This window comes from Melospiza melodia, chromosome 5, assembly GCF_035770615.1.
Source record: "Melospiza melodia melodia isolate bMelMel2 chromosome 5, bMelMel2.pri, whole genome shotgun sequence".
NCBI classification, from domain to species: domain Eukaryota; kingdom Metazoa; phylum Chordata; class Aves; order Passeriformes; family Passerellidae; genus Melospiza; species Melospiza melodia.
In genome coordinates, this window is record NC_086198.1 from 95,475,200 (window position 1) to 95,500,398 (window position 25,199).

Consider the following 25,199-nt stretch of genomic DNA (forward strand, 5'->3'; position numbering starts at 1 on the left):
TCTCCAAGCTGCCTGGATTCAAAGGCTTTATTTTAGACCTGATTTGTTTGAAAAGCCCCCAGATTCAGCCCTTGAATGCTCTGCTGATTGGTCTTTATTGTGTTTGAAGGGATTGTGGTAGACCCTCGACACCTTTCACTTGTGGCAGACTACATGTGTTTTGAAGGAATTTACAAACCACTGAATCGCATTGGAATTCAGTCCAACTCCTCCCCTCTGCAGCAGATGACATTTGAAACCAGCTACAAATTCTTGAAGGATGCAACAATGATGGGTAAATGCTTTAGTTTGAATCTCTTGCTGCAGCATTTCACATATGCTTGGTTTCTGTCAGAACTTTCCAGTATTTTGAGTAATGCATAATTGTATTAGAAAATATGCCAAAGGCAGATATTTAAAATAAGCCTTTGCCTGGGAAAATGTTCCAGATGTTTTTAGTAAAATTCTCTCAGCTTAAATAAAACCAGCTCCCACATGTAATCTGTGGGGTCTGTGACTCCTTTCTTTAAGAATTAGCTGGGCATTTTTACAACAAACCTTAAGGTTGTTAAGATTTGCTATAGCTAAGATTTATAACAGGCTACTAAATCTGTCTTCTTCTGTCTCTGCTATTAAAATTGTCTTCTCTGCTTTGTTTTTGTGCATATAACTTCCATATCTTTTCCAGCCTTGCTATTCAGCATTTTATTTTGAGAAAAGAACTGGCTGATTTAGCAGTTTATCTTTGCTTTTTCCCCTCAGACACAGACAAAGAGTCAGACTCATTTGTCTAAAGTAGGTTTCTGGTGCCATTTGAGATTCCCTAGAATCTCAATGAAAGAATCTCAGTTCTTCCCTCAGTTGCCTCTCTGGAAGGTGTAGAGATCACAGGGCTGTGTGGATCATTTAGGATGTTTGGAGCAGCATTAGCCATCTACATTTAAGGCCTTCTATAAAAAAACTTCATGCTTTAAGTCTGTCATGACAGCTTTTGTGATCTCAGCCTTTGGATACAATTGCATCTCCCTTTTGCAAATAAACTTGGTTTCTGTCATTTGCCAGTCAGAAACTTGCTGTGTCCTTCCAGTTCCAAATGGGGAGAGCTCTCAACATGATCCCTTCAGCTCCTGTCCTGAACTGCCTTGCACTGACATCAGAAATACTTCTACCACTGAATTCCTTTTTGCTCATGCTGTTTTATGGCTTTTCTGGGAAGAAAGATTGGGTTTTAATTAATAGCATTGGTTATGAGTGACTTAATTAATCTGAAAATTGTGAAGGAAAAGTGTAAATCCAGGGTGAGATTAAAGAGAAGAGGATGTTTGTCACTCAGTTTCACCCTCTGGATTTTTGTTGTATCACATAGTGACTTAGAAATCAAACCAGAGGAGTTTTTTGCCGAGTGAAATGTAATGTATGGATAATATTATGTATGAAGACATTCAGTGCATGCTGACAGAAGGGCAGGGTGGCTTGGCAGGAGCTGCACTGATTACAAGCAGAGGCAGTTCATGATTTCCCCACGCTGGAAATCAGTCATGATGGGGATTGCAGCAGCCTGGATCTAATTTGCTTTAATGTAACTGATAACTGGATTGTACAGTTCAGGAGACACTGGAGGGTGCCTGGGGCTGGAGCCCTGAGCAGTGGGAAGCAGGAGGAAGGGAAGGAGCCCTGAGAGGCAGGAAGGAGAGGAGGTTTGTGAGGACAGGCTCAGCTGAGGTGAGCAGGGCTGTTGGAGCACAGGCTGCTCAGCAGCTCCTTGTGCAGGAGCAGACTGCATCAGCAGAGAGGCCCTGGGCTGTTTGCTCACTGAATGACTCTTTGTTCACATCACATGAGCAGACAGGGCAGCACCACTGTCCTGCTTAACCATCTAACAAAGGGGCTTTTTTTTCTTCAGCTATTTAATTATCCAGCTGTGGCTGAGATCAGAGCAGTGAGCACATGCCATACACAGTGCTGTGTGTGCTCCTGCCCCCACCCTCTGCATGATGCAAAGCTCAGGACATTTTGCTCAGTGGAAGAAAAATAACCAAGCTTAGCAGAAGTTTAACAATTTTATTTCCAATTTCCTACTGTGCTAATGATAAACTTGCAGCTTGCTGTAGTTAGGATGAATAAAAAATAGCCTGAATGCTTACAAAAACAGTGGAAGTAAAACAATCCCAGCCAGACATGTCACCTGGAGAGCTTCCAAATTTCTGTGACACTGTTTCGCTACAGTGAGTAACCACAAAATCAGAGGAATCCATGGAATGTCTCTCCAGTGAAAAGTTCTCTTCATATCTAGCCAGAGGGATTTAAAATACACATCAAAGGGATTCATGCTAACAAAGGAAAAAGGCAGCAGTGACAAGGGAATCTTTCTGGTTTTGCCTCACATGTATTTTTAGTGACCTGTTTAGTCACCAGGATGTGTTCACTGGAAGGTCATATCTGTGTTCTCTTAGAATTCAGATTGTTTTGTCTTTCCATGTGGAATCAGGAGGTTTTAGCAATGTGTGGCCTAATTATTTGCTGGGACCAAAGATGGGGATGAGCTAATAGTTGTTGTAGGAGGGTTAGAAAGAGTTGTGGCCTCTGAACTCCCAGAAATCCCAATTCAGTGTGAACAGCAGGTGGCAGAACCTTTCTGAACCTGGGGGTGCTTCTTGCACATGAACCAAAACGATTTCTTTCCAGCACTGCCCTTGGAGAATCCTCTGGGAAGCTCCTGACAGGATTTTGTTTGGGTTGTGCTGCAGGTGCCCACGACGAGCTGCGCTCCCCCTCGGCCTGCCTCGTGGTTGGGAAGGTGGTCAAAGGAGGGACTGGCTTGTTTGACCTCAAGCAGCCCCTGACATAGAGCTCTGCTGGGAACCTCAGCATCTGCTTGGAATGTTCATGGTGAGAACTGCATGTGCTGTGTCTCCAGATGCCTTCCCTGTGCCAACAGGTGTCTTTATCTGGATACCCAATGAGCCTTATCTATTTAAGGAGCATTTTGATGCAAAGAAACACTTATTTACGGTTCATCAGTGTAAAAAATGAGGTTGGTTACTTAGAAAAGAATAAAGTGCAGGAGTCAGTCTGGGTGTCAGGCTGTGCAGCTGTTCTGGCAGCAGAAGTGAAAGCAGAATCTGTTTATGCTGTCTGACTTGTGTGGGGCAGAATCCCATCAGGGGGGCAGTGCCAGCTGCCATTGGTCATTACCATGACAGATTTCCAGTACTGGAAATGGCATTGCAGACTGGCAGGTGGAGCTGGGCACTGCTGTGCTGAGCCTCAGACTGCATTGGAGCTTTGTGCTCGAGGCATTTCCTCTGCTTTTGCTGCCCTGGGGTGCACTGACATGAGCTTGTATAAACTTCAGAGTTTGCATTTTCCTATTCTGCTGCTTCATTTGTTAAGAAGAATGTGTCTGTGACACAGTTCTTAAATTTCTTTTAGCTGAAGAATGAAATTCAGAGTTTTCACAGTTTTTCCAATGCTCTTTTAACTTCTTTGGGTAGAATAGATCTCACACAGTGAGAGATTTGATTTTTGCTGAAGATTTATTCCTTAAATGCCAACATGAGCTGCTGTAGAAGTGGCTATGCGAAAGACTCATGTAAGAATCACCAAAACAGAGATTGTAAACTATTTTTGCCTAGATATTCTGTATCACAGAGGATATTTAATAAAAGAAATTGCAAAGAAATATTCTGAATGCCATGTTATGTGGTTGTGTTACCAAGGGGAGTTCACTTTTGATTCTGCTGTTAAAATGATGTGACCCAGGGCTGTTTGCCACTCCTCAGAATTCAGACTCATTTATATATTCCATTTGAATCAGGATGCACTGCACACAAGTAGCTAAAGCTCTTTGGAGTTTGCTCACTGCCATCTGGACAGGTTTTCTAGCAGATCTCAGTGCCTGGTTGTTCTCACTGGTACCTGTGCCCCAGTGGGAGTGCCAGAGCAGAGCAAAGCCATTTCCTGGGGGCTGCACTGCAGGGATCAGATCAGACAGTGGGCCATGCTGATTTGGGATTGTGAAAGAGCCTCTGTCAGTCCCTTGGCTGACTCTGTTGTGCCTCAGCCCCTTAGAGCTGTGTCACATGTCCTGCTCTGAAGCTTAACAAATGCATTAACTCAGCAGGTGTCCGGTTTCACTTGGCAATCCCTGTGAAAGATTTCCTTGTGTCTCTCTCCAGTCTTAGCACCTGCTTTGTGGTTGTCAAAAACATCATTCACCAAAGAATCCTGAGAGATTTCAGTTGGGTACAGTTTAGCAAAGAGATGGGAAAGAACAAACATTGTACAAAAAGACTTTTACTTCCAGGTTACATCTGTACTGGTCCAGGCTGTTTGTTGAGGGATCCACAAAACACATTCAGGGTTCTCCAGTGAAGAGCATCTGTGCCACATTCCCTATCTGGAGATGTGGCATCCCCTGGTGCTCAGAACAGTTTGATCTAAATAACTAAATCACTAAATAACTAAACCACTTCATTCAAGTGAAGTGGTTACTCAGTGCTGCTCCCAGTAACTGATGATTCTTTAGCTAGAGCCACTTGGAAAATGGGCTCAGGCTGTGGCAGGATGATCCAATTTTCCATTTCAGTGTTGAGTTGCCTTTAAAATATTGGCACAGACCAGGATCCAAAACCTGATTCTGATGGTACTGAAATATTGGCATAGACCAGAGTCCAAAACCCAATTCTGATTGTACTGAAGTATTGGCACAGACCAGGATCCAAAACCTGATTCTGATTGTACTGAAAGAATTGGCTCTGTAGGAAAGTCTCAAATACATCTTAGATAGAAAAAGGAAGTGGGTGCCTGTCCCTGTTCATGGACAAAAGTGATGGGGGAGAAACACCACCTCAGATGAGAGGCCATATCTCCAAGGCTGGAGAAAGGTAGGTATTTTGGTATATAAATGGGTTTATTTTATACTGTGAAGGAGAAGCAGCTGAGGTAGCAATTGCTCTCAATCCCTGGGGTGAGCAGATTGGCTTGGGGATCATCTAAACTCCCCTTTCTGAGAAAGGAATTTGGGTTTGCTTAGAATTCATCTGTGTGCAGAAAACAGCTAGAAAAAAGTCCTGCTTCATGTGGTAGGGAAACTTTACCTTCTTTTCACACCCCATGAACCTCTGTTGCATCTGGATCTTTTATTTTAAAAGTCTGTTTTCCTCCTGGCACTCACTGCTCTCACTGCACAGTGCTTTGTGAGGAAGTGTGAACCACCTACCCCCAAAGACAGTGTGGAAAAAGGCTGCAGTAATGGCTGGGGCTCTTGCTGCTTTGTGATTATTTGCAGCAGACAAACGAGAGGCACTTTTGGCATAAAGGACCCCAAAGAGTGAGCAGTAGATGAGATTTTGTAGAGAGGAGGAGATCATGATGGAAAGGCTGGAAGAAGGGAGCCGTCCCTTCTCTTGGCTGTCTGCTGCACTTCATGGTGGCAGAATATCCCAATGCTGTGGAAACACAGGAGGAATGAGGGAAGGGGAAGCAACTTCCAAACTGTCTCCCTTCCTTTATGTCCATTAGTAATAGTGGTCAATCTGTCTGAAAACTAAAGGGTATAGGCTTGAATGTGCACTCCAGGGAGGGGCTGCTGAGTGGATGAAGATGTGAAAGCTGGGGAAGAGGATTTTTGAAAGCTGCAGTTAGGAGAATTCAGAGTTACTGGGCCAGAAGGAGGAAGCAGTGATCCTCAGCTGTCCCATGTGCTTTGGCAAGCAGGGCATCAGCTGTGGGTTTATTCCTGCTGTACAGATGTGCCTGTGAACACAGGCTGAGAGAGCTGGGACTGTGTCAGTCTGCAGAGGAGGAGCTCTGGGGAGCCCTCAGAGCAGCCTTCCAGTACTTAACAGGGGTGTAAATAAGGGAGAGTGATGTTTTACATGGGCAAAAACTAAAAGAGATTTACATTAAATGTAAGGGAGAAATTCCCTGTGAAGGTGGTGACACACTGGGCCAGGCTGTCCAGAGGAGCTGTGGCTGCCCCATCCCCGGAAATGCTCGAGGCCGGGCTGGATGGGGCTCTGAGCAACCTGGGATGGTGGAAGGTGTCCCTGCCCATAGCAAAGGGTTGGAGTGACATGAGCTTGAAGGTTCCTCCCAACCCAAACGATTCTGTGGTTCACACCCACTTGCTGATGCAGATTTGTTACCTTCAAGACAGAGATAACAAATGTTTTCAGTGTCTTGGTAACAGTGAATCAGCTTCTATTTGCTCAGGAGTTGGAATGCAAGCTATGTTCAAGTCCAATCAATCATAACAGAAGGCTTGTTTTTCTCAGTAAATGATTAAAAACTCCTAAATTGGGCAATGGGAATGAATACAAATAGGAATTCGTTCTTCTTTCATCTCAAAAAGCAAAGCTAAATATTAGAAGACAGGGAGCAGGAAAGTTTGTTTTCCCAGGTCACTGGTTCCCATGTTGCAGGTCAGTAACCAGGCAGTGGCCACAACTCAGCTCCCAGAGATGTTGAATCACTCAGAGCCCTTGCGCACAAACCCCTCGATGCTTGCCAGTCAGTGCTGGAAGCTGGAAGCTGGAAGCACCTCCTGTGCTGAGGGGTTTGCCAGGAGGGAGAGCCCAGGGACGCTGCCCACAGGTCAGGCTGTGGTGACCAGGCCGCGCCCCAGGCCGGGGCTGCAGCAGCCAGAGGAAGGCAGGACAAAACTCTGGGATGAGGTCAGGTGGGAGAACCTGTGAGGACTGCCTTTAAGGGCTGAGACCCAGAAAGTGTTCTGAAGGTTTTGGAGCTGAAAGTGGCAGTCTTGGTCTTTGGGGTGGGGGAGAATGAGCTCTGCTTCCCACAGCTCCCTGCATGGCAGCCAGCCCCTCAGCCAGAGGGGACAGCAGGAGCTTTGTGCCTCATCATCCCTGCTCTGCTTTGCTGTTTCTAGAGCAGGGATGGTGCTTCAACCTCAAACCCCTCAGTTTTGCTTTGTTTTGTGGATAATACAATTAAAAGAGAGCAAAGGTGAGTTCTTGGACAGTGCACCCAGGGCATAGACAGTGAGCTGTGTCTGGTGATGCCTGTGAGCCCAGGCAGTCACTGAGGGCACAGGAACTCTGCTCTTCAGAGGGGCTTCAAACCCCCCTCCTGAGTGCACTAACCACCAGCACAGGAAAATTTCCATTTTCTTGCTCCAAAACTCCTGGCTGCTGCTGGAAATAACACGCTGTTCACAGGGACAAGGGCAGAAGGAGGTCAGCTCCATCCCCAGAAGAAGAAAGGGGAAGCTAGGGCTTTCTTGGAAGACCAGAGAAACCCTTCTCCTTGTGTTTGTGCAGCCTCATGCATAAGGGTGGAGAGAAATCCTGCCTCAAAACAGTACTGCAATCAGGTCTTTTCCAGGGTTCAGGGCATTTTCCTGTGATGAGAAAGACAGGGGTGGTAAGTCCTCAGGGAAAAGAGAGTAATGAAGCCCTGTGAGCTCTGTAACTCCCCTGTGAGGCAGCCCCAGCTCCTTCAGCATTGCCTTTCTGTATTAACTCTGATTTACAGAGCAATGCAGGATTGAGGAGGCCTGAAGATGTCCCAGTGGGGATTGAACACGAGTGCTGTGATATCCAATCCTGGATGCTGAGCTGGAGACCCACAGGGCTGCAATGGGGTGGGAAATGAAGGGTGGGGAATCCCAGGAGCTACAGAGCCCTGCTGGCTGCAAAGAGCAGCTGAGCAGCATTTCTCAGAATGCAGAATCCATCAGGGAGGCATCCTTAGGGCATCCTCCATGAGGCCTGCACTGCTGAGCTGCCAGCCAGAGCCATCCCACAGCCTGCTCCTGCTCCTCTCACCCTGCATGCCACACAGCCAGGATTAAGCAAGCTGCTCATTAATGATGTTTTACACTTTCCTGGCTTAGATCCCTTTGGACAGAGCTGACTGTCCAGAGCGGCCTGGAAAAGTTCTAGGGCTGATCACAGAGATGGAGAGGATGTGGAGCTGTTCCTGTTTCCCTAGGGCAGTGTGCCCTGCCAGCTTTGGGAAGATGAATGATCCCCCTCAGTGGAGCTGCTCTGGCTCTGCTGGGGCTCATGGCTTGCTCTGCTGCTGTTGTTTGGGTTTTGGAGCCCTGCCTGGCACTGCAGACAGAATAACGAGTGATCAAGATGTAACAGTGGAACAGTAATGGAAACTGCAATAAATACAGAGATGCATTATTAATGGCACATTAAAACCAAAAGGGCAAGTAGAGCAAATTGTATGCTGGCAGCACAACAGCTCTGCACAAAAATCCCAGGGCTGTCCCTTAAAAAGAATAAAAATCAGTGCTCTGTGCAACATTTCAATACAGGGTTCTTGTGCTTTCTGTTATACTGTATTTGCTCTGTCTGGGAGCTGGGGTTACTTCTGGAAGATGCAGAATTTGAGATGCATTTTAGCCCCAGCAGCCTCCTGAGTGTAAATAAAGCTACAAACCAGAGCAGTGCCCTCAGCCTGCCACAGAAATCAACTGTGATTTAATGGATCTTTAATTTTGGGTTAAGTGGATTTTACAGGAGTGGAAAGACAGCAGAATCTGAATTGCTGCTTTTGCAAAGCTCAGGCAGGAGTTTGAGGCTGGACCCAGACTGGTACCAAGAGGGGCAATAGCAGGAAGGGCCCATTTCACCCCCTCTTGCATAAACACCAGCACTGGGGACAAATTGATGTCATTTTACAGTAACTGAAGTATCCATTTCTCTGGGTCTGGATTGAAGGCACTTGAGAGAGTAGCTCATGTTCACACTCAGGTGTTCATTATTTCCTATCAGTAAAACAGTCTCACTGCTGTGAACTCTGCAGCTTTTCATTAGAAGGCACAGAATGGCCAACAATCTCTTGGTACAAGGGCTTTTAACACTAAACCATCCAATTAAGGACTGACACCTGGATTATTTTCCCTTTTAACCCAATAACTGATCCCACAGAGCCCACAATGCAGACTGGTCTGCCCAATTACAAAATGCCACCCAAACCCATGGAGAAGAAGGAAGAAGAAGCAGCACGAAGAACAAACCCAGGATGACACCCTGTGCCCTCCATCTTGCTGCCATCCACAACACACTAAAAATCCCAGAACCCTCAATTTCTCACCCAGTGACACACTTACACTGCTCTCTACAATCTATTTCACACTTTTGTGGATTCCAGTCTATCTTGAAGTCTGGGAAACTTTCTCCATGGATGAGGGTCAGAGTCAGTGCTGCCCTGGGGGCCAGGGCACCCCAGAGCAGACACAGAAATATTCCCTGTGCCCTGGGTTTCCACACTGAAGCTCAGGCAGAAGCTTTTGGCTTTGCCTCATGTTTTGGGGCTGGTCCAGAGCTCTGGGGAGGAAAGAGCTGCTGAAACAGCTCCATTAAGGTGCTGATGCTTCCACACCTCCACCCACCATGCTGCAGATCTGCTCAGTTATCTGTGGTACAGATCATGACAAACTCATCCTCCTCCATCAGAGACAGATCATGCCCATGGATGTGCTCCAGCTGAACAGGCAGCAGCAGCTGGGTGACACAGAGCACGTGGTGGGAGCACAGAGAGGATCCACCACCCCTTTACCTTCACCACAGGGCTCTCCCTGACCCAACTCTTGGCCACCAAGTCCTTCAGATCCCTCTGCTGGCCCCAGGTCCTGCCCAGGCAGTGCTGTTGGAGTCTCTCTCTCAGCATTTCCTTCCACTTGCAGAGGTTTTACAGGTGTGGCTTTGGCTGCACAAACAGCTCCTGCAGCTCAGGGTCCAGCCCGGTCAAATGTCACCCTGTCCAGCCTACCTGCATTTCCCTGCTCTACTCCTGGCACCCAGCTCCCCAACAGCCTCGCCCTTGCTTGGTGGTGATAATCCCTCCAGAAGGCCATGGCAGGGCTGCCACTGCTGTGATTCCTGTCCAGGGGGAGCCTCGTGCCCTGTGCTGCTGCCAGGGAGGGCACAGGGCACTGCTGCCTTCCCCTTTGCTGCCCAAGAGCTTCCCCCTCTCTTATCAGCACTGAAACCTGTCCCTCCCTTCCTTTGTGTCAAAATCAAGGAACTGAAATTAGTTTGGTTTTTCTTTTTGCTGTTTCCTGCCAACATCTGTCCTGCCAAACTGTTTTCACACTAAGCTGTTTATGAGAATGAGTGCTCTCATTCATTTTGGGATGAAATGGGAGACCTGCCTGGAGAGTGAATGACTGATGGCACATCCACCTGGTCAGGCCATGGAGGGTAAAGCCAGGCTGGGATCCATCCATTGCAGCCAATCCCAGCATCACAGCCCTGGGGTCTGTGTTTGCAGGGCCCCTCTGACTGTGACTCCAAGCTGGAGGCTGGGTTTAATTCCACACAGTCCTACAAAGCCATGGCAGGAAAATATGTCATCCTCCTGGGGTTCATGGGCATTCTTTTAAAGGAAATGTTCAAAATGAATCATAGAATCATTTAGGTTGGAAAAGACCTTTCAGATCACTGAGTACAACCCTTGACCTTTTCTATTTTTTCTCAGTTTAGATGACTCCTGTGGTGGTAACAGTCATGAATTTATGTCATGTGGCGTTGGGGAAATTCTCTCTGAGTTTTAACTCCTAGAAAACATTTGGGATTTTTTTTTTTGAAAGAAGTTTCATACTGTGATGGTTACCATTAAGGACTTCACCATAAGAACCCAGATCATTAAAGGCAGAAAACAAAAGTAAATTCAAATACGTTACCTTTAAGGAATATTATGGTATCAGGTAGGCTCAGAATATGAATGTCTGGCATCATTAATAATGAAAAGAAGAAAATAACTCATTTAATAGTAGTAAAGACCTTGGCAGATTGAAAAGGACACAGGTGAATGAACAGGAGAACCAATGATCTGAGTTTCTGATAGGCACCCCAGAAAACCTCTTTTCGATGGAAAGATGGAAATCCAGACACCACAGGCTTTCAAAACAGAACAGATCAAACCATCAGGTGGGTTTGTAGCCATGGGTCTATGAGGTAGGCTGTGTCCTGAGCACTTTTGAGGCCAACAGCCTCCTGCTGACAGTTTTACAAAGAGGTTCTGCCACCCTTCCTAAGCCACCCACCCTGTCCCTGCTCTCCTGGCTTGGTGGGAGCTGCCAGAAGTGCCTTTCCCAGGGAAGGGTTACATTTTCCTGCTTGGAAAATCTGCTGCTAAAGATGTGAATGGCAAATGCTGGCTGATTGTACTGAAGAAGGTCAATGCCACCCTCTCCAAACTCCCCTGCACTGCTGGGTGAGCCTGGCTCCCCCAGCCCTCAAAAAGTGGCCAGGCCTTTGTACCCAGTGTCAGGTGAGAGAGTTAATTATTACTTTCTAGAACAAAATGTGAGACCCAGAGGTGAGGTTTTACTGTCTGGGATAAATCAATACATGGAATTTGCCTTGATAACATCAGAGAGGGCTGGTAGTCAACACAGCTCTCACAGCATCAGCCAGAGAGGGGTCAGCAAGGGCTGAGACATCCTGAATTCCCAATCACCCTCGGTCCTGCTGCCTCTGCACCTTCTGGCTGCATCCCCATCCTTCCCACCACCTCTCAGCACGTTAGCCATGGCTCAGGCATCACCTCCAATGGTGCCCATCTCCCATTTTGGGCTGAGTCAACACGTGCTGAGGGTATCACAGATGTGCTGCTGGTAGGGCCCTCACTGCTTTTCACTAAATAAACCCCCAAACCTGCACTCCTTTGTCAGAGCTGCCTGGAATCACTTCCTAGGCCTAAAACATGCCAGGACTGGGGACAGCACAGGGCTTGCAGAGGCTGTTTTTGAAGACAAATCAAACTTGAAAAAAAAAGGAAGATGTGATGAGGATTTGATACTTGCTTAATGCAGGGCTTAAATGCCAGTGCTGAATTAGGGCACAACATGGGTGGAGGAAGGGGAAGCTGAAGGGCAGGAGAGTACCTTTAGAAAGGGCTCTCTGCTTCCATTTCCTCACTGCTGGTCTGGATCCTGATACAAGCACCTGTGAAAAAATATAATATAATATGATATAATATGATATGATATGATATGATATAATAGTTATTTACACACACACACACACACACATATATGTATATATATATATGTGTATATGTATATATATATATATATATAATTCAAAAATATGTTCTCAGTTGTGCCTTAGGCAGGGTTCCAGCCTGCTAAGCCCAGCTGCAGTGAGCAGGGGGTTGGTCAGAGCCAGCCCAAACCCAGCACCTTGCTTTGCAAGCAGTGTGTGCCAGCTGAGCAGAGCAAAGGAGGCAGCAGAGCTGCTTCTTCTGTTCCCCTCTGTGCAGGACAGCAGAGTCCCAGAGCTGCTCACACCCTCACAGTGGCTGTGACATGTCCCCATGTGTGGCAGGCTCCCTTGGACAGGCACTCCGCAGTTTTAAATAAAACCAACTCCTTCCCAGCACAGCTCATAACAGAAAATCCCAGAATCATGGAAAGATTTGGGTTGGAAGGGACCATGAAAGGTTACCTAGTCCAAACCCCACAATGAGCAGGGACATTCTCAACTAGGCCAGGTTGCTCAGGGCCCTGTCCCACCTGGCCTTGAATGTTTCTGAGGACAGGGCATCCACTACCCTTCCTGGCAACCTGTGCCATTGTAAAAAATTTCTTCCTTATATCTAATGCAAATTGACCCTCTTTTAGTTTAAAACAATTACCATTACCCCTTGTCATTCAATTAAATCTTGTATGCAAAGCTGACAACAAATTCCAAATGAGCAGGCAGATTTTGAAGCTCTTCTCACTCCTGAGGAGCAGTCCCTAATTGCACAGAGCTTTGCAAGCACTTTGCTTCCCCTTCCTACTCCACCCTGTTTGCTTGCACTCCATCAGGCTGTGCTCCCTTGTTTTGCTCCAGGGAGCAGGCAGGAGAGGTAGGAGGCAGCTGAGAATTTCTCCAGGGACACTTTATGGTTGGATTCTGCCAGGAGCCAGCTCTGAAACACCAGGCACTGCAGTTTGCACTCAGGCTTAGGAATACAGTGAGACAATGATGGGCTATTTGTACTGCACTGTGCTATTTTTAAAAGTCCTGCCCCTCAGCTGAGACACAAACCCATTGTTATGGCTCAGAAGAGACACTGTGTTCTCATAGATCCTTCCTCTTTTTAAAATTAATTATTTTTAAATTCTCAATGTGGTCCCTTTTGGTTAGCAAAAGCACAACAGGTTATCTCCAAACTATGGTCTGAATGTGTGCTTATATATGTATGTCAATATACATATTTTTTGATGCATCATTTCAACTTTTCATGGAAGACTGGGATGCAAATAATATTCCTGAGGAAATCAAAATGCAAGCATTAGACCCAGCAATCCAGCTTTAAACAAACTGTGCAGCTCTGAGCATGCATACAATTATGCATATAAATACAAATAAATAAAAGACTTCCCAGTAATCAAGAAGTTAACCACAGTGATTTCTTTGCAGAGCAATAACTCTATGCAAATAATCTTGAAATTTGCCTGGACACCTGTCAGCTCAATTGCTTTGACACTGTGTGCAATAAGAGAGTTTATTCATGGTGCCTTTGCAAGTCTGGGACTGAGCAATTGTGAAGCACCTGAGACTGATTTCCTCATGGCACTGCACATGTGGATGCCTTTAAATCAGTTTGACTAAGGGGCAAATGAGGAATTTCCTTGGAGAGTCTAATGCTGTGGCTTTTCTGGCTCTGCTAAGGATGGAAAACCAGAGCTTTGCATTGGAAAAGACACATCTGAGTGATGGAAAGCTATGGAAAATGTGATTCATGATGAAGTTTAAACACTGCAGCTGGAAAGCTTGGCTGGGTGTGGAGAACAAGATGATCCAACCACCAAGAGAGGAGAGATAAAATCACCCACAGTATTTTCCCCAAATACTTATTTGGCTGAGAATCCAAAATCACCAGTTCTGGGTTAATGTTTAATTATTGACTATCTATAAGGAAATGCTCCTTCTCTGGTGTATCTGCATTTAGTGGAGAAACACACACCTGAAAACTCATGCACAATTTGGCCTGGGATATTCTGGCTTCCCTCCCCAGTTCCAGGTTTGACATGAAATGCCCAGCCCGAGGCAGATGGGTGCACCATGGCCACAACCTCTCACTTCCCCTGCAGCTCATTCATACTTTGGCAGAGTGTCAGGTGAATGATTTCCCAAATCCCCATTCCTTTCCCACACAGATTTTTAACAGCTGCTGAGCACATGGAACTCAGTCCTTGCAGTGTGAACATCCTCCACCCCAGCAGCAGCACCAGAGCTCTCACCCAGACACTGCAGGCTTTGCCTTTGCAGGACCTTGGCAAGAAACAGCTTTACTCACAGAAAAGGAAACCATTTCACACCCAGCAACCATTAAACCAAGGAAATCCTTGCCACAGGATCCGTCAGTGATGAAAATTCTGAGGGGGTTTAAGAAGAGATTAGGCCCGTTCATAGAGGGCAGGGCTCTCAGGAGCTCTGGGGCCCACAGGCCTGGTTACCTCAGCCTCTGCTTCAGGAAATCTTTCCATCACTTATGGCCAAGGTCTGGGAAATAATAACACAGAAAGGATCACCCTCACCCTGCTCTGGTTTTAGTGCTGCAAAGTTATACTGGGCTATGGACATTTTTGACTAGACCCAGTGTAGGTATTTTTCTGGGGTTGCCAGATGAAAGCCTGTTCCTGAGCTGGTTGTGTGAGGCTGTTTGAAGCCGTGGTGAGGAGACATCAGGCTGATTTTATGGTGGCATTTTACAATTGTTTGATGCTGGCACAATTGACTGCTTCAGGGCAATATCATTCCACCCAATACAGACCAACAAGAGCTTCCATTTTATAACACTGCACAACATCATCTGCACAACAGTGGTGTCAGGGAGCTGCTCCCGCCACACCTGAACAAAGCCAAATGCAGTCCCACCACAAAAAACCCAAATCTTTTAAGTCACAAGGTTGTTTCAATATTTTGTCTTTTCTCAGTCTCTGGCCACTGCCACTGACAGTGTTGAAACACAAGGCACTGTATCTTTGCTCAGTGGTTTTGGCTCCCAAACTGCTACAGCTCTGGGGGAAGGTGAGCTCTCAGAAGGATATCTCTGTGCTGTGGTGCACTGCCTTGGTCTCCCTTTCTGTTTCTGGGGAATGTGACCATGCTACAGACCCTTGTAGCCAGCCATGGGGTTTTCCTGGTTTTCTGAGCCTGCCCCTCTGATTTTGCCTTGCCCCAGGGTTCAGTGCAGCCTGTTATGTCACTGACTTCTTTATCCACACGGATGGGTTGGGAGATAAGAGCCCCAGAATTTCTGCCCAGTGGTCCTGACAGCTTCTCTTTTCCATCACCTTCATCACCTTTCTGGCAGGTTTAGCTACTCACAAATGCCATTGCCATACTTAGTCCTGGCTTGAGACAGGAGGTAGAACAAATGGTCTCTCCCTTTCCTTCAGTCTGCACTATTTTCCTTCCTATATGGTTTCATGGTTGGGGTGCAGGGTTATCCCTTGCAGTGGAGAGCTGAATTTAGAGTAAGCACCATGTGATGCTCCTCCCTGCCTCTGGATCCACCAGCATCCAGTGCAGTGCAGGTGATTCTGGAAGTGCTTTCGTCTACACCCCCTTCTCAAAGGCCATGAGGCTGCCTCAGGCCTGACCCTCAGCAGGTAACTGTGCCATCCTGCTGTTGGCAGGGCACCAAGCAGGGAGGTTCTTGCTTCAGAAGTGTCCTGGTGCAGCCAGCTGAGGGCTGTGCAGTTACAGGCTGGTGCTAAGGCTGCTGACCCTGTGGCTCCAGCAAGCTTCCCCTCAGAAACAAGGAGAGCAAACCCAGCCAGGCTGGAGTCTAAGGCAGCATGGTGGAAAAAGCTGTTCTCAAATTCAGCTCAATAAATTCCCAGCACATATGTATGCTCCAGCACAGCTGTTCTTAACAAAACCATAAATTTACACCATCTGATATCTGGCCATAAAAAAAATGATGAATTGATGACTGAATGAATTATTTTGCTCTTTCATCCTATCTGGACTCTGATCTACATTAACTAAACTAGTCAGTGCAACTTTTCTAAATTGTTTTTGAACTGACCTAATTAAAGCAGTAAGAGTACATAATGGAGATGTACTTAACCCAATTCAACCCTTCCTTAAATCAATTACACTAGAATTCAGTAATTTGCAGGCAGAAGCTAAAACAATTTAAGAAATATTCGGAACAGATTAAGAACCCTTGTAGTGCAGGAGAACACATTGGTGCAAACCACCCATGGCTATAGCTGCAAATATCACCTGAGCTTCCCATCTCAGTTAGTCCAGATCCAGCTCACCCCATTTCTTCTGCTGGTCTTTCTTTACCACTAAAGTGGTCTTTAGCACGTTAATGAAGGGCTTGCTTTTCTCTTCTCCCTGTAAGGAGAGAAGGAGTGAAGGTATATCAAGTTTTTGATCATTTTAACCAACGCTGCCTTCCCTGACTAGTAATTGGTGTTGTTAAAGATAATCAGTAAAGTAAAAATTATCATTACTGGGCAGTGAGTGGGCAGGATGGAAGAGTGCCCTCCAAACCACCAAGACGTCATTAATTAGAGTTTAATAAGTACATTTGCTGAGGGATGCCTGTGACTTACAGAAGATGAGGTTAAAGGGATGGGGAAATCCTTGTTGTGCTGCTGTACCCCTCTGGAAGTGGCAGCTTGGTCACTTAACACCTCCTCGTTCCTTTGATGAACTGAATTCTTCTCTAACTGGTCCATAAAGGCACCACCTCCAGTTCCCTCCTGGCCTCTTCCCAGCCAAGTATCAACCCTCTCTTCCAGAAATTAGGAAGCTAAACACAAATCCAAATGAGAGGGAGAAGTAGAAAACCAAGCAAGAATTCACTAAGAAGCCAAGCATGTGGAGATAAAGCCCAGGAGAAACAGAAACAGGCAATGAGTGAGGAGGAGATGGGAACAGCCACTGGGCCACTCCATACAGACCCCAAAGAGAAATTGCTGCTGCTGCTCTGGGCAGGAAAGCACCTGGGCAGAAAGCACAGCCAGCACAAGCTGCAGACCATGCCCGTGGTGATGAACCAGTGGTGTGGCAGGCAGAGCATCCCCAGGTGCAGAGAGGAAACCTCAGCTTGTGAAACCATGTGGGAAAAGGTCACCTGAGAGACACATTAAAGGAGGACAGGAGTCAGCAGAGCCTTTTACAGACCCAGCACTGTTAGAGAGATGAGGGTACGTGTCCGTGCTGTTACCAGCAGCAGTGCCAGGTCACTGTGCAGTCAGCTGAACAAGTTCCTGCTACTGAGAAAACAGGTTCTGGTGAAGAGTTTTTGTCCATGAACAGAGAGAACTGAGGGACAAGAAGGTGGCAGTGAGTCAGTGCTGCTGTGATAGTCCCAGAAATGGTGTCTGGGAAAGGGGGATTTAAGGAGCAAGGTGCTCACTGCAAGTCTGGATGTTCAATGCACCTGGCTGGCAGCCAAAGTGTGGAAAGAGAAAGCAAACATTTTCTGCTTCACCTGTGTGTGCTGCATCCCTGGTACAGTGTGACACACCAAGCAGGCTGAAGGCCAACTGAAGGCACATCCAGAAAGCTGCTGGAAACAGGGCCAGGCGTGCAGGGTGGGCTGAGCAGAGCAGAGCTGGGTACACTGTGCAGGCTGGGAAGCAGCATGATTAATGTGGGAGACACTCTCATGGCAGGCACACCAAAGGGATGCTGCCAAGCTGTGAGGAGAGTAAATCATGACAGGAAGGTGAGATTCTTTGTTCCAGCTGTATACTGAAATCTCCTCACACAATCTTCCACTGCCTGCAGAGACAAAACGTAGCTGTAGGTGAGTCAAAACTGAACATCAGAGAACTGCATGTGCCCTTCCTGGAAGGTCTGAACAAAGTAAACTCCATCCTTAAGGATGAGGCTTATTTCTGAATGATTGTTATTACCATAGAAGCCACAATAACTGTTGGGGAACAGCTGTATTTCACAAGGACCACCATTGATGTCTGGGGATGCCACAGCTTGCCCTCAAAATGGGGAACAGAGCAGGATTTGGATACCTGCATGCAGAGCATCAGGTAAAAAAGCAAGTGTAAAACAATGACAGGATTGTTGTATTAGATGACAAACTGGTCTCCCAGCTAAGCCTGGTTGTTGCAGATATTTTTGGAGGTGTCATTTTAAGCAGACAGGCAGAGGAGCAAGGCACTGGCTTGTCTCAATTTGCTACAGGATGGCTGGAGAAACGTCACTGAAAGGGACATGTGCAATACCATTTTTAGTGTGTCACTGATGATAATGGGTCGTTAAATTTTTAAGCTTTGTTTTGGTTTTTTTTTAGATGACCTCTGCTTAATGAAAACCAGGGGCAGATTTAGTGCAATACAAATTGTAGTCATTAGAAGCTAAAAAGAAAATGGAGTTGCTGCTCTCATGTGCTAAAACAAGACCTATAGCAACAGCCATCATCTTTACCCAGCCCTTCTAGGGGGTTATGAAGCTGGTGCTGAGAAGTTTTCATTGTTTGAGACTTCTGGGACTTTAATGGAAATTCTCCTTGTCCCCACTTCATCCCCAGTGAAGAATGGGATGGCAGGAGCAATACCAAACCATGTTATTTGCAAAGACAGGAAGCACCAATTACGCTGAATTAGATGAAATCTTCATCAGATCTTTTATAGGAGTTGCTGCTGTATTAAAACTCCACTTTTTTTAGTAGGGATAAGTAAAGGTTGCTGGGAAGTAAACTGAGCTCTGTCTTCTTCCCACTAATTAAATAATTACAATATTGATTGAAATAAAGAGAGTTATCCACCTGACTCTTCATATCTTTCATCAGAAGCAAGGAACACCTTCCCCAAAACAGGGTAAGTCATCAGCAGTATATAGATATGAATATAATTACTAGAGAATACAATTGCTTTATCAGTGACCTTTATAAATCTAATCTGATTTAAATAGCCATATTCTGTGGCTCTTCTGTGTGGTTTGCAAACTGGTGACTCCCTATGAACTCAGGTTAATTTTTATATCTCTGCTTGCTGCTGCTGCTGAAGAAAAGCTGTGATAAGGTGACTCACTGTCACACTAATGCATGAGCCATCTGAAACATCACATTTTTCATTTCCAGTTCTGCAGATCCCTGTTCCTGTAAATATTAGTCAAACGAGCTTTTTTTCCCCCCCAGTTTTCCATTCCAGTCTTTTAATACTGCTCAACCTTGCTCAAGGCTTAAGGCAAGGTCTCTGTATCTGCTTGCCTGACCTTGTTTATCTGAAATTTGATGCTGGCTTCTCTCTCTCTTTATCTGACCCACCCTCCAGGCCTCCCACAGTGATGTGGATATTTGAGCCAGGCGTTCTGGGCTTTCTTTGGCAGCAGCCAAGAGAAATAGGAATGTTTGAGGTGGGATTGACTCTCCTTCATGTAGCAAGGTCTGCAGCAGGGTGATAATACCCCACACTATTATTAGGATCATATGTGTTGCATCAAACATCTCCTAAAATCGAGGGGGGCATCTGCAATAAATTTTATAATGTCTTTTCATTTCTGGCTGTGGTAGACATGTTTGTCAACATAACCACAGTGAGAGCAAATGCTCTGGGAGTGTGTCCCACCAATATTTCACTCAAAGTAATCCACAGAAAACATCTTTTCATTTAAAGACTGAGCCTGGCCCCTATGGCCACAGTGGTGGTAAATGTCTTCAGTGCCTGCTGTTCATTAGGGAACAGAAAACTAGGATAAAAAGCAATTCTGGGTTTCCCCTGAAGCCACTTCGCCCTTGTGCTTGTTAATGCATTGCTTTCTCTCTAATGCTTTTAAACTAGTAAATTTCAGGACAGTAAGTTTTAATAGTGACATAAGTGCACTTCCATTTGGGGAGGGAAATAAACTATAATGATGTCAGGATGTTTACACTAAAATATTTGTGGCTTTCCTGGTAAGATGCCTCTGCAAAAGAAAACCTCATGCAAACAGAAAAGTTCATACCCCTAATTAAAGCAGTAATAATTTTTACAAGGGATTAGAACACCAAAGGCCAGGCTGACATCCCTGAAGTCCTACTGATAAAGCTTGCTGCCTGTTGCCTTGCTTTGAGCTGTGAACTGGAAGCACTTTGAGGCACGGCCGCAGTGTCATCGAGCTGCTCCGGCTGTGCTGGGTGCTGGCACCACCTCAGCGATGCTGCCCTGCCCTGGCTCTGCTCTGCTTGGTGGGAAACACCACCCTAGGCCTACAAAAGGAATTCTTTATAAAAACTCACTGCAGGGCTAAGAAAGGGCTCACTGGTCTCTAATCAGAGGCATGAAAAAAGTCTGTAAATGGGCATTTTAGCAAGCAGTATCTCTTCTGGATTAATATTTCCCATACATTTTGGAAAGACTTCTCTTTCTGCTATCATTCTCAGCAAACAGATTCCTGGCCAGTTAAAGTCTCAGCTCAAAATAAAAAGGGCTTGGGTTGACCTCAGGTTGCATCCCAGAGAAGGAAATTTCTTGGCTCAGCTCAGAGTGCCACGGAAGGAAGCGCTGCAGGCACTGTCAGAGAGATGGGAATTGGTGTTTGGATAGAGGGGAAAATGGGCAAAAAGGAAATATAGCAATGCTGGGGGGAAAGGAAAAGCCCGGAAAAGCCCTGGTCCCTCTGTCACACCTGGTGCTGCAATGCAGGGCAGGGATGGGCAGCCCTCGGGGTGCATTACAAGGGGCTCTGTGACATCCCTCTGTGTCTGCAAGGCAGACAGCTCTCAGCAAAGCAAGGCAATGTGAACTGCTGCCACATTCACCTGCTCCAGAGTATGTCAGTCCATCCTAAGTATTCCCCATGTTCCTGTAGAACTGGTGTCCTGCAGTTGTCAGCTCATGGAGATCACATGTGCTACTACACAAGGCTTAAAAATAATATTCCAGAGACATGAATGACAGCTTTTTTCTGATAAAAAACAATGCAAAAACAACAAAATGTGTTTCTGTGTGTGTTTTAAAACACAGCATGCTTCCCACCAATTATTTTGATGGGATGGCTCTCTCAGCCCAGCCTTGAAAGCAAAGATTAAACTTGCAGTATTTTCTCTTGGTCTGGCCACAGAGCTGTATTTGCATTGCTGCTTCACTGAGGCAGCACCCAGGACCTCCCAGCCTTTAGCCACAATCTCTCAGCAACAAACCATGCAGCAGAGAGTGTTCAAAAACAACACACATTCCAAAGATGCTTTTTTTTTCAAACAGAAATAAAAACAAAAGGGAAACAAAAATAGAAAGAATAGACAATGCAAATTTAAGTCAAAGTAAAAACAAACAGATGGAACATCCAAAGTAAGGAGAAAGTCCAAAGATGCCTCCAAGCAATCCTGCAACTGGGTTTTCAGGTTACAGGCTTTTGCAGGAAAAATTCTTCATAAATCTATTACAGCATCAAAACCACAGAAGTCTGCTTCTCCATCTGAAATGCCACATCTTAAGCAAGTCATTTGGCAGCAGTGGGAAGGGTAAAACTGGCATGTGTTGGCTCAAGGCACTTGGTTTTGAACTGGCTCACCAGCCCAGCTGGCAAACAACGCTGCTCTCATCTTTCAGTGCTGATTTATCCTGGCACAGGCACAACTCTGGCACAACTTCAGTGTTTTTAGTGAGTGAGGATGATTTAACATTTGTACAATTCCAGGAAGAGCAGTTTCATTTCTGCTCTCAGGATAAGATATCTCCCACGTGCAGGAAGTGTTGGTGGTCCTACTGCAGTGGAGAGGATGGCAGGTGAGTCCACACCCTGAAGGGGGGTCCTAAAATTACAGCTGAGTCCCCAGCTGTAAATGCACACCTTGCCTCCCACCTCTGTATTTTTAGGGCAAGACATGGGCACCCACTGGTCCCTCCTGTAACATCCCCCCAGATTTACAGAGAAGAAGTGGATGGACATTCTTTTCCCCAGAGCTGTTGAACCAAAATAATCTGATTTAACAATGACTTAGAGTGGCCTGTCTTGACAAGTACTGCTTAAAAGCAAACCTGAGCCTGAGAATGGGGGAAAAGAAAGAAATAATGGAGAAGATGGTTTGGACCTGTGCAGAAGATGATCTTGTTATGCATGATCAACACATGCTGGCAGACAGGTAGGTCCCAGATCGCGCTGCCCTTGCTGGCCTTGGCACAGGTGGGGGAATGGAGACTTTTGCTGGGGCAAGACTTTGAGATAATAGCCTTGTTTCTGGGGAAGAGGGATCACAGATGGGATTTCTATGGCTGGTATATGAGAAGTGCCCAGTGCTGCACCAATAACCTCCTGCTCTCAGAGCTTGTCCTTCCCCTCTGGACACCAGAGAACAGCCTCACATCTCCACAGTGTTTGTTCTGATTTGTTCCTCACACCGTCTCCATTTTGCTTGTTCTTTTTCAAGCCTTTTAATTGTTTTGTCCTGCTCTGATTCCTATTATGGCACAGTAAAACTGAGTGCTGTGCAGAGCATGCTATATTTAATTCGTTATGCAGTTCAGAGAAGTAAAAGAAACTTTTCAATAACAGATCCTCAGCAGATCCTGAAAACCCTGCATAAACTCTTGACACGGCCAGGCACTATTTATTCAACGTAACACAAAGCAGGACCCTGTCTGCCTGTGGCACATTGTCAAAATACGCTCTTCACGCTTTCTGCAGCTGAGAAAAGCCTTGATGGGTTCTGGTAATTGCTCCTGCATCTGTCAGGCAATGCTAAATCAGCTCTTTTCTCCTCCTCATTACCCCTTTGGGCTTACAGAAAGCAGAGAAAATGCAACACATGTCAACAAAAACAGACATGTTTGGGTGTGTTCTGTTGTTTGGAGGTCCATGGTCACCCTTCAGTGCCTCACATAAGCAAAAATCCCCTTTTTCCCAAATCAGAGACACAGACTTTGATCTCAGGACATCTCCTGGGACCTGCCCTGCAGACGCACCTGCAGTTCAGCAGTTGCAGCATTGCTGCCCAGTTATGCATGACACATGTTATGCCCAGACAGAGTTAACTTAGACTTTATATTATGTTAAAACACTTCTGGGAGAGCATACACTAACACGATCAACAGCTTGCACATCTGCTCAGTTTTCCAGATCTTACCACTGCCTGAAAAGAAGCCCTTCCAGGCCTGAAGCAGAGCTAAAAAAGCACTTTCCTCTTCTACAACAGCTTTAGGTCCACATCAGCATGCCAGGGTTTGTGCAGGGCAGCTGTAGCCCCGGTGCAGTTCTCTGTTTTGTCCATTCACTCACTGTCTGTGGCAGCTCAGCTGCACTCACAGCAAGTTCCCATTCTGCTCCTCAGCCTAAAGTCTCTTTTGCTTCTGGCTCGTCTGGAGCACAGCTCAGGCAGCAGCAGTGCTCTTGGAGGCTGCCAAGAGGAGGGGACAGGAGGTTTCCTTCAATCACAGCCTCGTTAGATCACTGCAGATCTGGTTCACCTCATGCAAAGCTGCTGTGAAGATGAGAGTGATGGTTTTCACACCAGTGCTTTTCAGTTCACAGCAGGATGGATCAGAGAAGACAGTGGTTCTGCTCTGTGAAGCTGCTACCCCAGACTGGCTGTGTTTTGTGTGTCTGAGCATGGGCATGGATTAACACAGGCTTGCCAAGACTTAGCTGCAAGATACTAACCTATGACATTTAGATGTTCACAGGAAAGGAAAGGATGAAGGTGAAAGTAAGGGATTACTTGGGAGATCTGATTGCAGCCCTCCTGTGAGGAGGTCATTGAAAAGCAGGAGGCTGTTCTTGAGGTCTGTGGTGGGAGAATGAAGAAATAATGGGCATCAGTTGAAACACAAGAGATTCACATATAAGGAAAAGCTTTTTTTTTACTGTTACAACAGTCAAGCAGTGGGGCAGCTTGCCCAGGGAGGTTGTGCAAACTCTATCCTTGGATATTTTCAAGTCCCAGCTGGATAAGATCTTGTGTAACTTGGTCTGACCTCAGAGCCAGCCCTGCTTTAAGGAGACTGGAGAAGAGACCTCCTGAAATCCCTTCTAACCCAAATTACCATCTGCTTCTAATGTGCCTCATTTCTCTGCAGAGTAGCTTATCTACTGAATGGTAAACAACATGCCTTGAAAGTTTGCTTAACTGATAAAGAAAGGCACAGAACAGAGCGTGGTCTGTGGTGTGTACATACTTCCTATTCAACAATTCTTTTTTCAGGTCCCTGCTTCATATATACCAAAGGTTACAGAGGATGTACTAAGCAAACAGGATGATCAAAATCAGTGTTGAAATTTAAACCAGCAGGCGATAAGTGCTTACACTTCACTCTGAAGAAATCTACTGATTCCCGTAAACCAAATTCAGGAACAAACTGACAAACTGTATCAAGTGATTTTTATTGTATTTTAAAGATAACTGCTGAAGAAGCTGCACAGTAATGTTCTAGAACAAGAAAGCTGAAATTCTCTTAAATACAAAAGAAAGCTTGCTAAACAAATCTACAGTTCTTTTTACTTGATGTTTTAGATTGATTCAGTTTTCTACTTTAATGTGGACATTTCCAGGAAGGGCTGGGGCAAGGGAGAAAGAAGGAGGAGAAAGGAGCTAGAAAAGTCTTTTTGGCTCAGGCTGCTGTGATTGTATTTAATAGTTCTGGAAGTGGCAGACCACAGATAGTCTTGTGGCCATGGTTCACTCCTTGTCCAAGCTAGCCACAGAGGAGGAGCTGTGACACCCTCCCAAAGCTGTGTGTCACAGTGCTGCATGCTTCTATCCCCAAAGCTTCACTGCATGTGCTCCTCTCTTAGATTTCTTAAACTCTTAGACATCTACAGCATCATAAAACAATTTAAGGTTATACTTGCTCTCTGTTACTAATGCTTTGTGGCATTTGGTAATTGCTTAATTGAGCATTTAGAAAAGCATTAATATATTTTTCTCTGCAAATGCATTATTAATATATACATTACAATCTCTGCTATTAAGGCTTTGTACAATTATTAATAGACTTAAAACACTAAACTGCATGAAAATATTTTCTGCTAGGGAAAAGAAACTCAAAAGGACACAAATCATACCTGGTCTACCATCAGTATGAATTAAATATTTATATTGGTACTTCTACACGTCAGCAGTCCTAAGCCACTGTCTGCACCAGTTGAAATGGGAAGTAAGAATATTTCTGTTCTGGTTAACAATAATTCACAAAGCCAGCTTAGATGGCTGAACAATAACAACCTGCTTTGCATCCACCCCTTTAGACCACTGGCTTCTCCACCATAGAGTGTATTGTTTTTCTCCAGAGCAGCACACTGCCTACAACATCACTCCTCCCATGTAGGTTGTACTTAGGA

General features: G+C 45.7%; 2 protein-coding genes and 1 long non-coding RNA gene across 5 annotated transcripts in view; 2 read left to right on the plus strand and 1 right to left on the minus strand.

Annotated features, from left to right (window-relative positions):
* Positions 1 to 3,652, plus strand: part of POLR1A (RNA polymerase I subunit A) — a 34,887-nt gene extending 31,235 nt beyond the window's left edge. The window contains exons 33-34 of the mRNA XM_063157922.1: positions 110 to 274; positions 2,727 to 3,652. Of these exons, the coding sequence (XP_063013992.1) occupies positions 110 to 274; positions 2,727 to 2,827 (266 nt within the window). The 3' untranslated portion in view covers positions 2,828 to 3,652. The remainder of the gene's footprint in view (positions 1 to 109; positions 275 to 2,726) is intronic.
* A 2,921-nt stretch (positions 3,653 to 6,573) lies between these two features.
* Positions 6,574 to 23,439, minus strand: LOC134418919 (uncharacterized). 2 transcript variants are annotated; one of them, XR_010027873.1, is made up of 4 exons: positions 22,990 to 23,439; positions 16,194 to 16,310; positions 11,849 to 11,909; positions 6,574 to 7,342 (listed from the first exon to the last, which is right to left on the minus strand). It is a non-coding gene; the product is annotated as an uncharacterized LOC134418919 (long non-coding RNA). The 2 variants fall into 2 exon arrangements; XR_010027874.1 differs by lacking the exon at positions 22,990 to 23,439 and adding an exon at positions 17,416 to 17,547.
* Positions 21,630 to 25,199, plus strand: part of ST3GAL5 (ST3 beta-galactoside alpha-2,3-sialyltransferase 5) — a 31,223-nt gene continuing 27,653 nt past the window's right edge. For both annotated transcript variants that reach the window (XM_063157928.1, XM_063157924.1), the window contains exons 1-2: positions 21,630 to 21,652; positions 21,743 to 22,008. Coding sequence is in view for 1 of the 2 variants with exons in the window: in XM_063157924.1 (XP_063013994.1) it covers positions 21,969 to 22,008 (40 nt within the window). In the remaining variant the exon portion in view is untranslated. The remainder of the gene's footprint in view (positions 21,653 to 21,742; positions 22,009 to 25,199) is intronic.